This window comes from Cavia porcellus, unplaced genomic scaffold (genome assembly GCF_034190915.1).
Source record: "Cavia porcellus strain 051 isolate PalLab524CR breed Dunkin Hartley unplaced genomic scaffold, mCavPor4.1 scaffold_6, whole genome shotgun sequence".
NCBI lineage: Eukaryota > Metazoa > Chordata > Mammalia > Rodentia > Caviidae > Cavia > Cavia porcellus.
The window spans coordinates 81,056,049-81,066,808 of record NW_026947489.1 but is presented as its reverse complement, the minus strand read 5'-3'; the positions used below and the strand labels follow the sequence as shown (position 1 = coordinate 81,066,808).

General features: G+C 49.8%; 1 protein-coding gene across 3 annotated transcripts; it reads left to right on the top strand.

Moving 5' to 3' along the window:
* Nucleotides 1–1,154: 1,154 nt before the first annotated feature.
* On the top strand, nucleotides 1,155–10,352 carry LOC100728886 (galectin-9B-like). 3 transcript variants are annotated; one of them, XM_013152347.3, is made up of 7 exons: nucleotides 1,155–1,260; nucleotides 3,594–3,620; nucleotides 6,388–6,414; nucleotides 6,981–7,007; nucleotides 7,602–7,690; nucleotides 7,795–7,957; nucleotides 9,711–10,352. In XM_013152347.3, the coding sequence occupies exons 1-7, from the start codon at nucleotides 1,231–1,233 to the stop codon at nucleotides 9,876–9,878; spliced, it is 531 nt and encodes a 176-aa protein (XP_013007801.1). In that variant the 5' UTR covers nucleotides 1,155–1,230; the 3' UTR covers nucleotides 9,879–10,352. The 3 variants fall into 3 exon arrangements, with proteins under 3 accessions (XP_013007801.1, XP_063107260.1, XP_063107261.1); XM_063251190.1 differs by lacking the exon at nucleotides 3,594–3,620 and having other exon boundaries at nucleotides 1,176–1,260; XM_063251191.1 differs by lacking the exon at nucleotides 6,388–6,414 and having other exon boundaries at nucleotides 1,216–1,260.
* Nucleotides 10,353–10,760: the final 408 nt, after the last annotated feature.

Genomic DNA, 10,760 nt, shown 5'->3' with positions numbered 1-10,760 from the left:
GGAAGCTCTCGGGGTACACATTCCTATAGAATAAAAGTGTCTAGAACGGTGGTTTTTGCCAAAAGTTTTCTCTCTAATCATGGTTTTGTATGAGGTTTAGAAACTTAAAAGGAAGAAATAATTTCACAAGATCCCAAGATTTCTCAAAGAGTTCAAGTGGCCATGCATGCGCTGCCCAATGTTGGGCACACCCCTCTCACACTGAGTCCCATTTCTCTGTGTGCTCAAGGGCAGAAGCAGCCTCCCCACCACTGCCCCTGCCCAGCCCGGGGCTCCCTGCATCTGGGATGGTACGTGTTTAGAAAGCCCAGCACACACTCTGAGCAGTGCAGTCTACAAATGCACTGCCATCCCACTTTCCACCTTCATGGACCAAATAGCATGCTGTCTCTGTGTAGTGGGCAAGAGGAGGTGTGGGGGATGAGGTGTCACTTTGTAGGCCCAACCCCCTCTAACCTGCAATTTACAACAGCCGCCCTGGTATGCGAGACGGAGGTAGAATAGGAATGCCTGTTTTCAGTGAGACCCCTCACCCTCTGGAATCCATACTGTGAGCTGGCTTTGTTTTGCAGAAGTCTTGAGGAAGTGGCTGGCCACCCTTTGTGACACTAACAGCAGACAAATTAACAACATTCTTGAGCTAATGAATTTCTTCCTGGGCTAGAGAAGTTATGAGAACTGGTTGTGATTATTTACTTCACTTAGATAGTTTTAGAATAAACATTGTAGTCTGTCACGTTGTAGCTTGCCACAAAGAATGCCTTTTCACCACTTAATTATCTGGGCTCTGTGAACTGATCGGGTTTACTATATATGAATCCTAAAATAAAGATTGTGGTGCAGTGCAGTGTAACGCGGTCCAGACAGTAAAGGTGCCGTGTCCTGTCTTCCTTTCCGAGCACTGTACCCCCCGTGTCCCGATCAGGCGTGTGTGCGTGTTTACCTTTCCCGGAGTTCAGAGTGCTCTAAGACACTCACGACAAGGAGGAAGGAGAGAAGGCCGCTGCTCTGGGAGTGGGCCTTCCCTGGAGGCCATGCTGACCTGCACCCCACCCCATCCCACCCCAGCACATCACTCTCTCTCTCTATGTAGGCTTCCTTGCTCCTGGCTCCTCCCTGTTGAGCAGCTGCCAAACTGTGTTGCTATCTGTTTCCTTAAATAGACCAGCTCTGTGCGGTGGCAGCTCAGTTGGTGTGAAAGGCAGCAGGTGACAAAGAGGCCCCAGAAAGATGGGATCTTATCAAAGCCAACCTGAACAGGTGAGTTTCGGGCTGGCCCAGAGGGAGCTGGCTGCACCACCAGGGAGGAGCCACTCTGGGTCACTGAGGAAATGGCTGGGTGGCAGGGAGTGGTGGTGGGGATCCCAAAGAGACCTAAGGAGGGGGGAAAGGCCAGAGGAGGACACATGGATGCAGCTTCTTTCCCATGGCAGCCTCATCCAAGGCAGCCTCTGGGACACAGGGATGTTAACCTGAGTCAGGGATGTCACCCTCATTACTGACCTCCCTCTGGATGTCTGCTCCATCCTAGGTGTTCACAGCAGACAAGCCTATTAGGATCTTCACAGGTGACAGTTTGCATAAAGAGAACATTAAAAGGCTTCTGGGAGGACCACAGCCCACACAAATGGCACTAAATCCACTTTCCCTGTGATGACCTCTGGGGTTCAGCCATTAACTTAGAGGAATGGCTCCAGTCAGAGTACATTTACCTCTCTGAGCCACAGTTTCCATGTCTGTATAATGGGCATAATACTCACGCCCACCTCCAAGAGTAGGGGAGAGAGTGAGAAATATATGTTATCTACTGTGTCTGGATGCAGCTGCTTTGGGAGTGTTGAGCACGGTTAGAGATATCGTATCGGTGGGGGAGGTCTCCAAAGAGGTGTCTGTGTCCTGAGGGGTGAGCTGGAGTTCAGTAGGCAACGCTGCACCTGGCTGTCTGCACAGAGCCCACCTGAGAAGCAAGGAACCATGAGGACTGGGCCTTCCGTGTGGAATTCAAAGAGAAGGCTTTCCCTCAGTTTTACTGCCTGCCAGAGGCAGTGGGTAAACACTGCAGGGCTCTCGTTCCCTCTTCCTCTGTGGATAAACTGATGCCCTGAGGTTGAGGCACTTGGCCAGCGTCCTCCCGTGGAAAGCTGAGGAAGATGCCTGGATTCACCGCCAGAAGAGGGCTGCCCACAGAGAGAGCAACACTGTGGGAAAGCAGGAACGTGGTAGCCTGGTCCCAATCCTTCCCGAGGTCACTGCCAACCAAGTACCTGACACAGGAAGAGGATGAATAGAGGGAGCCATAGAGCCTACGAACAAGATGGCGCTTGGCTGGGAGGGGCGCTCACTCAAGTAGGGGACCCTCTAGCTCTGACCCCCTGAGGCCTGCCGCTGTGGTCCACGCCCCTCAGCACCGCCATTGTTCCCATAGTGGGACCTTCAAGGAGGAGCTGGGAGAGGCTGGTGAAAGCTGGATGGGACCTGTGTGGCGATAGTGGGTCAGAGTGCCTCGCTTCTCTGGCTCCTCAGCAGCTGAGAAAGTACAGAAACTGAGAGTTAAACAGGCCTTGGGTACTGAAAGAAAGAGGCCTATGCACCCTATGGAGTAGGCAGGACCCATCATGCAGCTGGCCTCCCGCAGTGACCTGCTGAGATCTCACAGCTGCAGGCAAGCACACATCCTGCAAATGCTGGCTGGGCAGGAAGTCACGCAAAGACAGCGCAGTTGAGCAATCAGAGCCCTGCCTGACTCTGGCACCTGATTCCCTGTTCTAGCAGCCTTCTCCTCAGGCCAGGAATGAAGCTGAGTCCACAGCCAGGGGGACCCGGTGGGGGGCAGGAATAAGGATGCTCTCTGCTGTATCATAGGCAGCCTGGGTTGGGCTTGAAAGCATGAGTCCTGGGGTTCAGATCCCAGCTCGCTCACTGAGCAGCTGTGGGGTTTGTGCACCTTATAAACCTCTCTGTGCTAAAGTTGTCTCATGCATAAAAGTGACAGTGACAATGGTAAAGGTTGCTATGAGAAAAACAAGATAACACAGACTCCAAAGGTGGGTGACCAGCAGGGTCCTTTGGCTAACAGCTGTGCACTCTGGTCAGCCTTGTTTCACCAGACTGGAGTTGTGTCCCCCAGTCACACTGGAGCACCAGAAAGAGGATGCTATACTTTGGCTTTAAGGGTCTGCTCTGCTTCCTGGACCTATAGGCAGGAAGAGGACAAAAAGTTGCCTCCAGGAACCCCCAGGGCAGGGGAACAAGTTTGCAACCCTCTGAGGTACTAATTTGTGTTAATGCAAACAGTTGCTTGTTTGAGCCACTCCCCAGCCAGACCTTGAGCTGGGATGAGGGTGTCCTTCTGCTTCTGTGGCTTCCTTGCAGCGTGGAGATGAAAAAGGGAGGTGATGGGATCCAGAGACAGAGCAGGAAGATTCAGAAAGCTTGCTCTGATGACCAGTGTTACTAGGAGAAACTCAGCGCTGAATCCTCTCAACCTCATTCACAGTGGAGCGGCCTCTCCAGAATGAGTGTGTGTGTGTGTGTGTGTGTCTTCATGTGTGTGTGCCAATGACACTTCCACATTCAATTTCTCTTTTTCACAGGAACCTGCACCAGAACCACAAAGTCATGTAAGTGGTGTGTGGGTGGTGGCCAGAGATTTCATTTGCTATGGCAGAGTGGGTGGTCAGTGGCAGCTGTGGTAATTCGCAGACTTCTGTGATTAAATAGGGTCCTTTAACAAGATGAAATTTAAAAAATACTCCTGAAAATTGGAATTATTTTGGAAGGAGCTTTCAACATTGAAATGGTCTCTTGAGGGTGAGCTTATTCTATGACCTTTGCTTGTCATCCCAGTCAGGAGGGTGGCATTAATGTCCCAACAGGTGGAAGGGACCCAGAACACAGAGAGTGAGGTGAGCTGTCCAACAACACAACAGCATGCATAAGGAGCTGGTCCAGGAGCTAACCCTGTGGGGTGAGGAAATAGCTCCATGGCTTTGCATGGTGGGAGGCCAAGCGGGCCCCATTGATCTGTGCTAAGCTCCCTCACTGACCTGCACACTTCTAATTCCATGGTAGCCATGGTCATCCAAGTTTAAAACAATATGAACTGCACTGCATTGTCTTATAACTCTGCAGGGCAGAAAATGAAAGGCCCACGTTGAAAAACTGAGGTTTAGTTCAGTGTTTAGAGGCAGCTAGAACACTGTGGCTTTGAGCCTCTGTACTGCAGAGAAAATAAATGAAAGAATGGTCAGCTCATTTTCTTCCAGAAGCTCCAGGGAGATGCATCTCTGTTTCCCTTACAGGTTCTTGAGGGCCTACATGCATTAGCTCAGGCTCCTCTCTCTGTCTCCATTAGCCAGGCGCTTCTTAGCCCTGGGTGAAGTTCAGTGGTAAACACTGGTTGAGTACTGGGTCTGGAACACAACACAGGGTTCAAGTGAAAGATAAAAACCAACATCTTCTTGCCTGAGTTTTCACATCCTCTCCTTTGACCCTGTGCATCCCACTTGTCTTATACAAGGTGACCACAAAGGACTCACCTGGGCCTCAGTGTGGGGCCCACATTGCCAGCCTTAGGCTTTAATTTAGTTGCATCTGCAGACCGTTTTCCTGTCAAGGTCACATTGATAGCTTCCAGGAGTGGGATGGGAGTGTGGTTGTTTCTGACCTTGGGGGACTGGGACAAGGGTGTCATTGTGGCTCCAGTGGCTTCCTTGAAACAGAAAGTTAGGAAAGCCAGGAGATAGGATCCAGGGACAGAGCAGGAAGATCCAGAAAGACTGTTATAACAACCGAGGTCACCAGAAGATACTGAGGGCTGAACCCTCTCAACCCTATGCATGCTGGGGCAAATCCTCCAGAATGAGCATGTATGTGTGCACATATGTGTGCGTCCATAATAATCTGAATTTAAATATGTGGGTCACTTTTCCACACGATGCTGGACCAAAACCCAAAACTCACGTAAGTGGTATGTGGGTGTTGGCCGTAGATTTCATTTGCTAAGAGAGTTTGGTGGTGAGTGGCAGCTGGTGGTGATCCTCTGACTTCTGTAATTAAAAAGAGTGCTTTATCAATCTGAAATATGAAAAGTAGACATGAAAATTAGAATAATTTTAAAGGCACTTTCAACAGTAAATGGTCCCTTGAGAGTGAGCCAATTATATGGCCTCCACTTATCCCCACAGTTAGAGGCTTTTTTAGCAAGAAGAATGTATGGCCTTAATTCATCACCAAGTAGAATGCGTTCTAGAACACAGTGTGTTAGTCATCAGGAGACTTAAGAGGCAACTTGAAGGATGTAGTCAAGCCCAGGATGCAGTAGACACCGACTAAGATATAGCAGAACTACATCCCGAAGGGCTCCTGATGCTGCATCCTTTGGCCACTAGCTGAGTCTTAATATGAAGGAAAATTTAGCTAATGCCAAGGGAGGCAAAGCTGGTCCCATTGTTTTCCATTAAGCTCTGTTACAGACATTGACACCTCTAAATTCCATAGCAGCCTTGGTTATCCAAGTTTAAAACAATACAAACTGCAGTATATTGTCTTCTAGCTCTGTGGGTAAGAGGTCTAATAACCAAGTGTTAAAGGCTGAGGGGCAGCTCAGTGGTTATGGGTGTCTAGAAGACTGTGGATCTCAACCTCAGGGAAAGTAAATGAAAGGCACAGTCAGTTCATTTTCTTCCAGAGGCTCGAGAGAAGTGCATCTCTGTTTCCTTTGCAGCTTATTGAGGGACCTGCATACATTTGCTCAGGCTCCTCCCTCTGTCTCCATAGCCTGGAGCTTCTTAGGCCCAGGGGTGAAGTTCAGTGGTAAACACTGGTTGAGTACTCGGTCTGGAACACAGAACAGGGTACAAGATGGAAGCCAGCATCTTCCTGTTCCTGTTGTGACATTTAGTCCTATAACCCTGTGTTTCCCACCTGTCTCATACCAAGACTGTTGTGATCACAAAGGACCCACCTGACCCTCAGTGTGTGGACCATGTTGCCAGAATCAGAGTCTTAATTTAGTCCCATGGGCAGACTCATTTCCTGTTAAGGTCACATTTCTATATTCCAGGGATGGGATGGGAGTGTGGTTGATTCTGACCCTGGAGCGGCTGGAACAGGGATATCATTCTGCCTTCAGTAGGTTCCTTGCAGCATGGAGTTGTGAAAGGGCGGTGATAGGATCCAGGGACAGAGCAGGAAGGTCCAGAATAGTTGCTGTGGCAACCAAGTTAACCAGAAGATACCCAAAACTTAACCCTCTGAACCTCATTCATATTGGAGTGGCTCCTCCAGAATGAATGTATGTTTGTGTGTGTGTGTGTATGTGTGTGCACGCGCGCGCGCGCTGCGCCAGTGACCCTCCCACATTGTTTGTTGGTCTCTTTTCCACAGGATTCTGAAGCACAACACAAAGCTCATGTAAGTGATGTGTGGGGGCTGTCGTTTGCTATGACAGGTGGGTCACTTGCTATGACAAGTGACACCTGCTGGTGAGGCTCTGACTTTTAAATTAAAACCTGTCCTTTATGAAGTCAAATTCAAAAAATACTCTTGAAAATTAGAATAAATTTGAAAGGAGCTTTCAACTTTGAAATGGTCCCTTGAATGTGAGTCAATTATGGAGCCTTCACTTGTCCTCGTACTCAGAGGTTTTTTAACAAGCAGGATGTGTAGTCCTAATGTCCCATGGTACAGAGCCCATGACACAGGCAGGTGAGGGGACTTCTCCAACATCACAGCTCCTGGCACAGGCAGCTGTCCAGGGAGCCAATCCGTAGTGCCATGGTTTTACACAGGGAAATCAAAGCTGTTCCCTGCTTTGTTTCCACTAAACTCCCTCACTGGCTGTCACACCTCTAGATTCCAAGGTAGCCTTGGTCATTCAAGCTTAAAATATAAACTGCACTCTCCTGTCTCATAGCTCTCTGAGTGCGTGTGCGTGTATACGCTATAACACATTAAGATTATTGGTCTCTTTTCCACAGGATCCTGAAGCAGAAGCTAAATCTTATGTGAGTATTGTGTGGTTTGTGGCTGGAGATTTCATTTGCTGTGGTGGGGTAGGTGGTTAGTGGCAGCTGGTCGGGATCCTCTGATTTGCAGAATTGAAAAGGGTCCTTTATCAAGCTGAAATTTTAAAAAATTCTCATGAAAAGGGGCTGGGGATTTAGCTCAGCGGCATAAGCACCTGCCTTGCAAGCAGGCAGTCGTGAGTTTCATCCCCGGTACCGATAAAAAGGAAAAAGACAAAAAAAAAAATTCTCATGAAATTAGAGTGATTTTGAAAGGAGTTTGTACTTTCAAATGGTTCCCTGGTTGTGACCTAATTCTATGACCTTTGCTTATCACCCTGGAATACTTATAGTGTCTGTCCCAAGTTCCTTCCATGACAGTGAAGGCCTCCTGCTTTGGAAACACTGAAAAGTTTTTCCTTGGCATTTGGCCACCCAAAGGAAGACTCCTGGCTTCCTCTGAAAGTCGTACTACTGTCAAGCATGGTTTCAGACTCAGCTGATAGCCAACTCCATGACAATTGGTACAGAATTCCCCATGGCAGTGATGCCTCTCTGCTGTCACCAGCTGACCTGTCCCCATCCTCCCAACAGCCGATCCCTTACTTCACCTCCATCTCAGGTGGGCTGCAGCCATCCCAGGTCATCAGTGTGTCAGGCACTGTGCTGCCCAATGCTACGAGGTAAGCCAGGGCCTCCGGGGCTCTCTAGCTCCTGGAAATAAGGGAGAGGGGATGGGGCTCTATTTAGGGGGACAGAGAGGTACCATGTTATCAATCTACCCCAGGTTCTATATCAACCTGTGCACTGATAGCAACATTGCCTTTCACCTGAACCCTCGATTCGATGAAAACACCGTGGTCCGGAACAGTCAAATCCAGGGCCACTGGGGGACAGAAGAGCGAAGGCTGCCTATCACCATGCCCTTCACTCCAGGAAAGAGCTTCAAAGTAAGATGTTGCACCCTGGAGCTTGGGGGCTTGCAGGGTACAAGTTGATAAGAGGTAGAGGAGGCCTTGAAGTACCTTGAACAGGTCAGGGGTTGATAACTTTTGATAGTAGAGTTGTGCCCCCAAGGAAGAGAGATGTGCAACAAACTATTATCATGTGATTATTGACCCCCAAGGAAAGTATCAGTATGTGCTCTTAATAGATAAGCAAACAAAGTCACAGGAAAAGTTACTTGCCAGAGGTCACATACTCATTAGTACCAAATCAATCTTAAGAATGAGGTGCTGGTCATTGATTTGCGTATTCATTGGGCAACTATTTACCAGCTCTTTGAGCAGGCTTACAAGAAATAGTCATGTTCAGGAAGGAAGCAGAGAGAGCAGGTCCTAGCCCATTGGGCTGAAATCTAGTTGGGGAGGAGCAAGGAAAGCAATGCGTGAGCCAGTCAACATAGATAAGGACCAGGGCTCTGGGCTGGGGGGATCCCAGTGCAGAGGACAGAGGGGCCTGTCCAGAGCTGCAGTGCAGAGTGAGGGAGAGAGAGGTGTGGAGTGTGGCTGCAGCCTGATTGTCCAGATGACACACTCAGGTCCCACACAGAGCTCACAAAAACAAAAAGAAAAAAGCCAGGTGCCGTGGCACATGCATCCATAACAGTAGCTCTCTGGCAGGGCAAAGCAAAAGGTTTGCAAATTTGAGCTCAGCAAGGGGAATTTAGTGACTTAGGGACACTTTATCTCAAGGAGAAAAAATTAAAGCTAGGAGAAGGGATGTACCTCAGGGTGAAGGCCCTTGGTTGACTCCATAGTAGTACAAGGAAAGAAAAATTAAAGAAGAAAGGAAGGAAGGAAGGAAGGAAGGAAGGAAGGAAGGAAGGAAGGAAGGAAGGGAAAGGAAGGTTGTTCTGTGATACTTGTTCTTGCCCCCAGCCTTGGAGACTGTCAGCCCTGGCATTTGCTTAGGTGGAAGTTCTGCCCTAGATGAGCGCACCCTACAGTCTGGGTTGGGAATTACTGGTGTAGAGCTTCGTGGGCTGTGAAGGGAGCTTGGATTTTACTACAGGGAGAAGGCACTGGGGAGCTAGAGCAAGGAGCATTGTCTTTCATTTATAGAGAGCTGTATGAACTTGAGGCAGGGCCCTTCGACTAGGGACAGTCACTGGGTCTTTGCAGCTCCATTTCCTCATCTACACAGGGAGCTAAGAGTCCCTTGACCTCAGAGAGTTGTGGGAATGGACCAAGGCAGGCTGTGCACACACTAGGACATGGCACTCCACGCAAGCATGATGCAGTGTCATCAGTGCCCTTTGTACACGGACTGCTCCTTGGACAGGGTCCTGGACTGGAAAGGATGAATCAGAGGGTTGCTGTTGCTGCTGTTACTGTGGAGTCCAGGCATGGACATGGGAGACACAGATTTCACAGGCCAGCACTGCTGCCCCTGATGGCCTGAGGAGGCACTTGGCTCCTGAGAACTCAGTTGGGGTAGCAAAGTTTCGCAGGAGCGGTCAGGGGCCTGAGGGGCCTAGGAGTTACACAGGGGGCAGGGATGCAGGCTGTGAGCAGCACTGTGGGCTGAGAATCCCTTGTGCTGAGATCCAGGGGAGGAGAGTATAGGGTGTTTAGGGAGGAGCAGGTCCTTCAGTGCAGGCGAGGGGGAGAAGAACAAGATGGAGAAGGAGGGCCCCCGAGCCCTCAGTGAGGGCTGAGGACTGCATGCTTGGAGTGTGAGTGGCAAGGTCTCTCTGTCCAGGTGGAGATCATATGCGAAGCCCACTGCTACAGGGTGGCCGTGAATGGCCAACACCTGCTGGAATACATTTACCGCCTGAAGGACCTGTCAGCTGTCAAAGGCCTGGAAATAAATGGTGACATCAAGCTTATGGATGTGCAGGTTCATGCGGTCTCGAGGGCCCAGTAAAGGGCTGGGAACGTGGCTGTCTATGTCTCCTTCCTGTCCACTTCCTTTCTCAGCCCCAGCTTCTGAGCCCTACCATCTGAGCAGATGGTGGCCCAAGGTTTGACACACAGCTGAGCTTGCAGGCGCATTCCTCTGGCAGTGAGGGAGGACCTGAGCCTTCCATACATCCAGCCCAGGCCCATCCTGCACAAGGCTCTCACACACCTTCCCTGCTCTCTGTGCGATCCCATGCTGGTCCCAAGTCACAGCTGCAGCACTGGAGGGAAAAGGTGACATCCACAGCCCTCCATTCTTGTGACCTTTAATTTCCCTCCTTGGCTTTGCACCCTGCCTCAATACTGCTCCCTCTGGGGAGGCTCCCTTGGTGAAGTCCTGCTGGCTTCCACCAACTGAGCACCAACTTCCTCAGTGCTGTGCACTTCCCTTCCCTGGCCTCTTTAAAATAAAGAAAAGGAAATGCTATTGTTACTGGCACACTCGTGTGGAATGATTGCTTCATTAGTGAGTCTAGAGTCCTTTTGGAGTCTGTAGACTTGAGAGTCCCTGCCGATGGAAGAGAAATGGGATGGTACAGGTTCCCTTTGAGAGCGAGGGTCCTGACACATGGGGTTCCTTACAAAGCCCACAGAGGTGCTGGAGAAAGCACATGGGGTTCACAACATTAGCCACGGGTCTCTAATGTGGGAATTTTATAGTTGGGTGAATGTAGGATACACCTCCATGCTCCTGAGTGGAAAAAAGCCTGGGACACAGTGTATGGCAGTCATGAGAGAGTGAAGAAGCCAGAGGACCTGTGCCTGAACAGGAGATGGTGGGTGTCTGACAGGAGGAGTAGAGAAGGTCCAAGAGCTACGTGTCTCAGTACCAAGGATCTGGCAGCCA

Excerpts from the sequence above, each read along its gene's own strand:
- LOC100728886 (XM_013152347.3), top strand. The coding sequence starts at position 1,231 with ATGGGATCTTATCAAAGCCAACCTGAACAG. Across the intron at positions 1,261-3,593 it reads ATCAAAGCCAACCTGAACAG|GAACCTGCACCAGAACCACA; the intron begins GTGAGTTTCGGG and ends TCTTTTTCACAG. Across the intron at positions 7,958-9,710 it reads CTCCAGGAAAGAGCTTCAAA|GTGGAGATCATATGCGAAGC; the intron begins GTAAGATGTTGC and ends CTCTCTGTCCAG.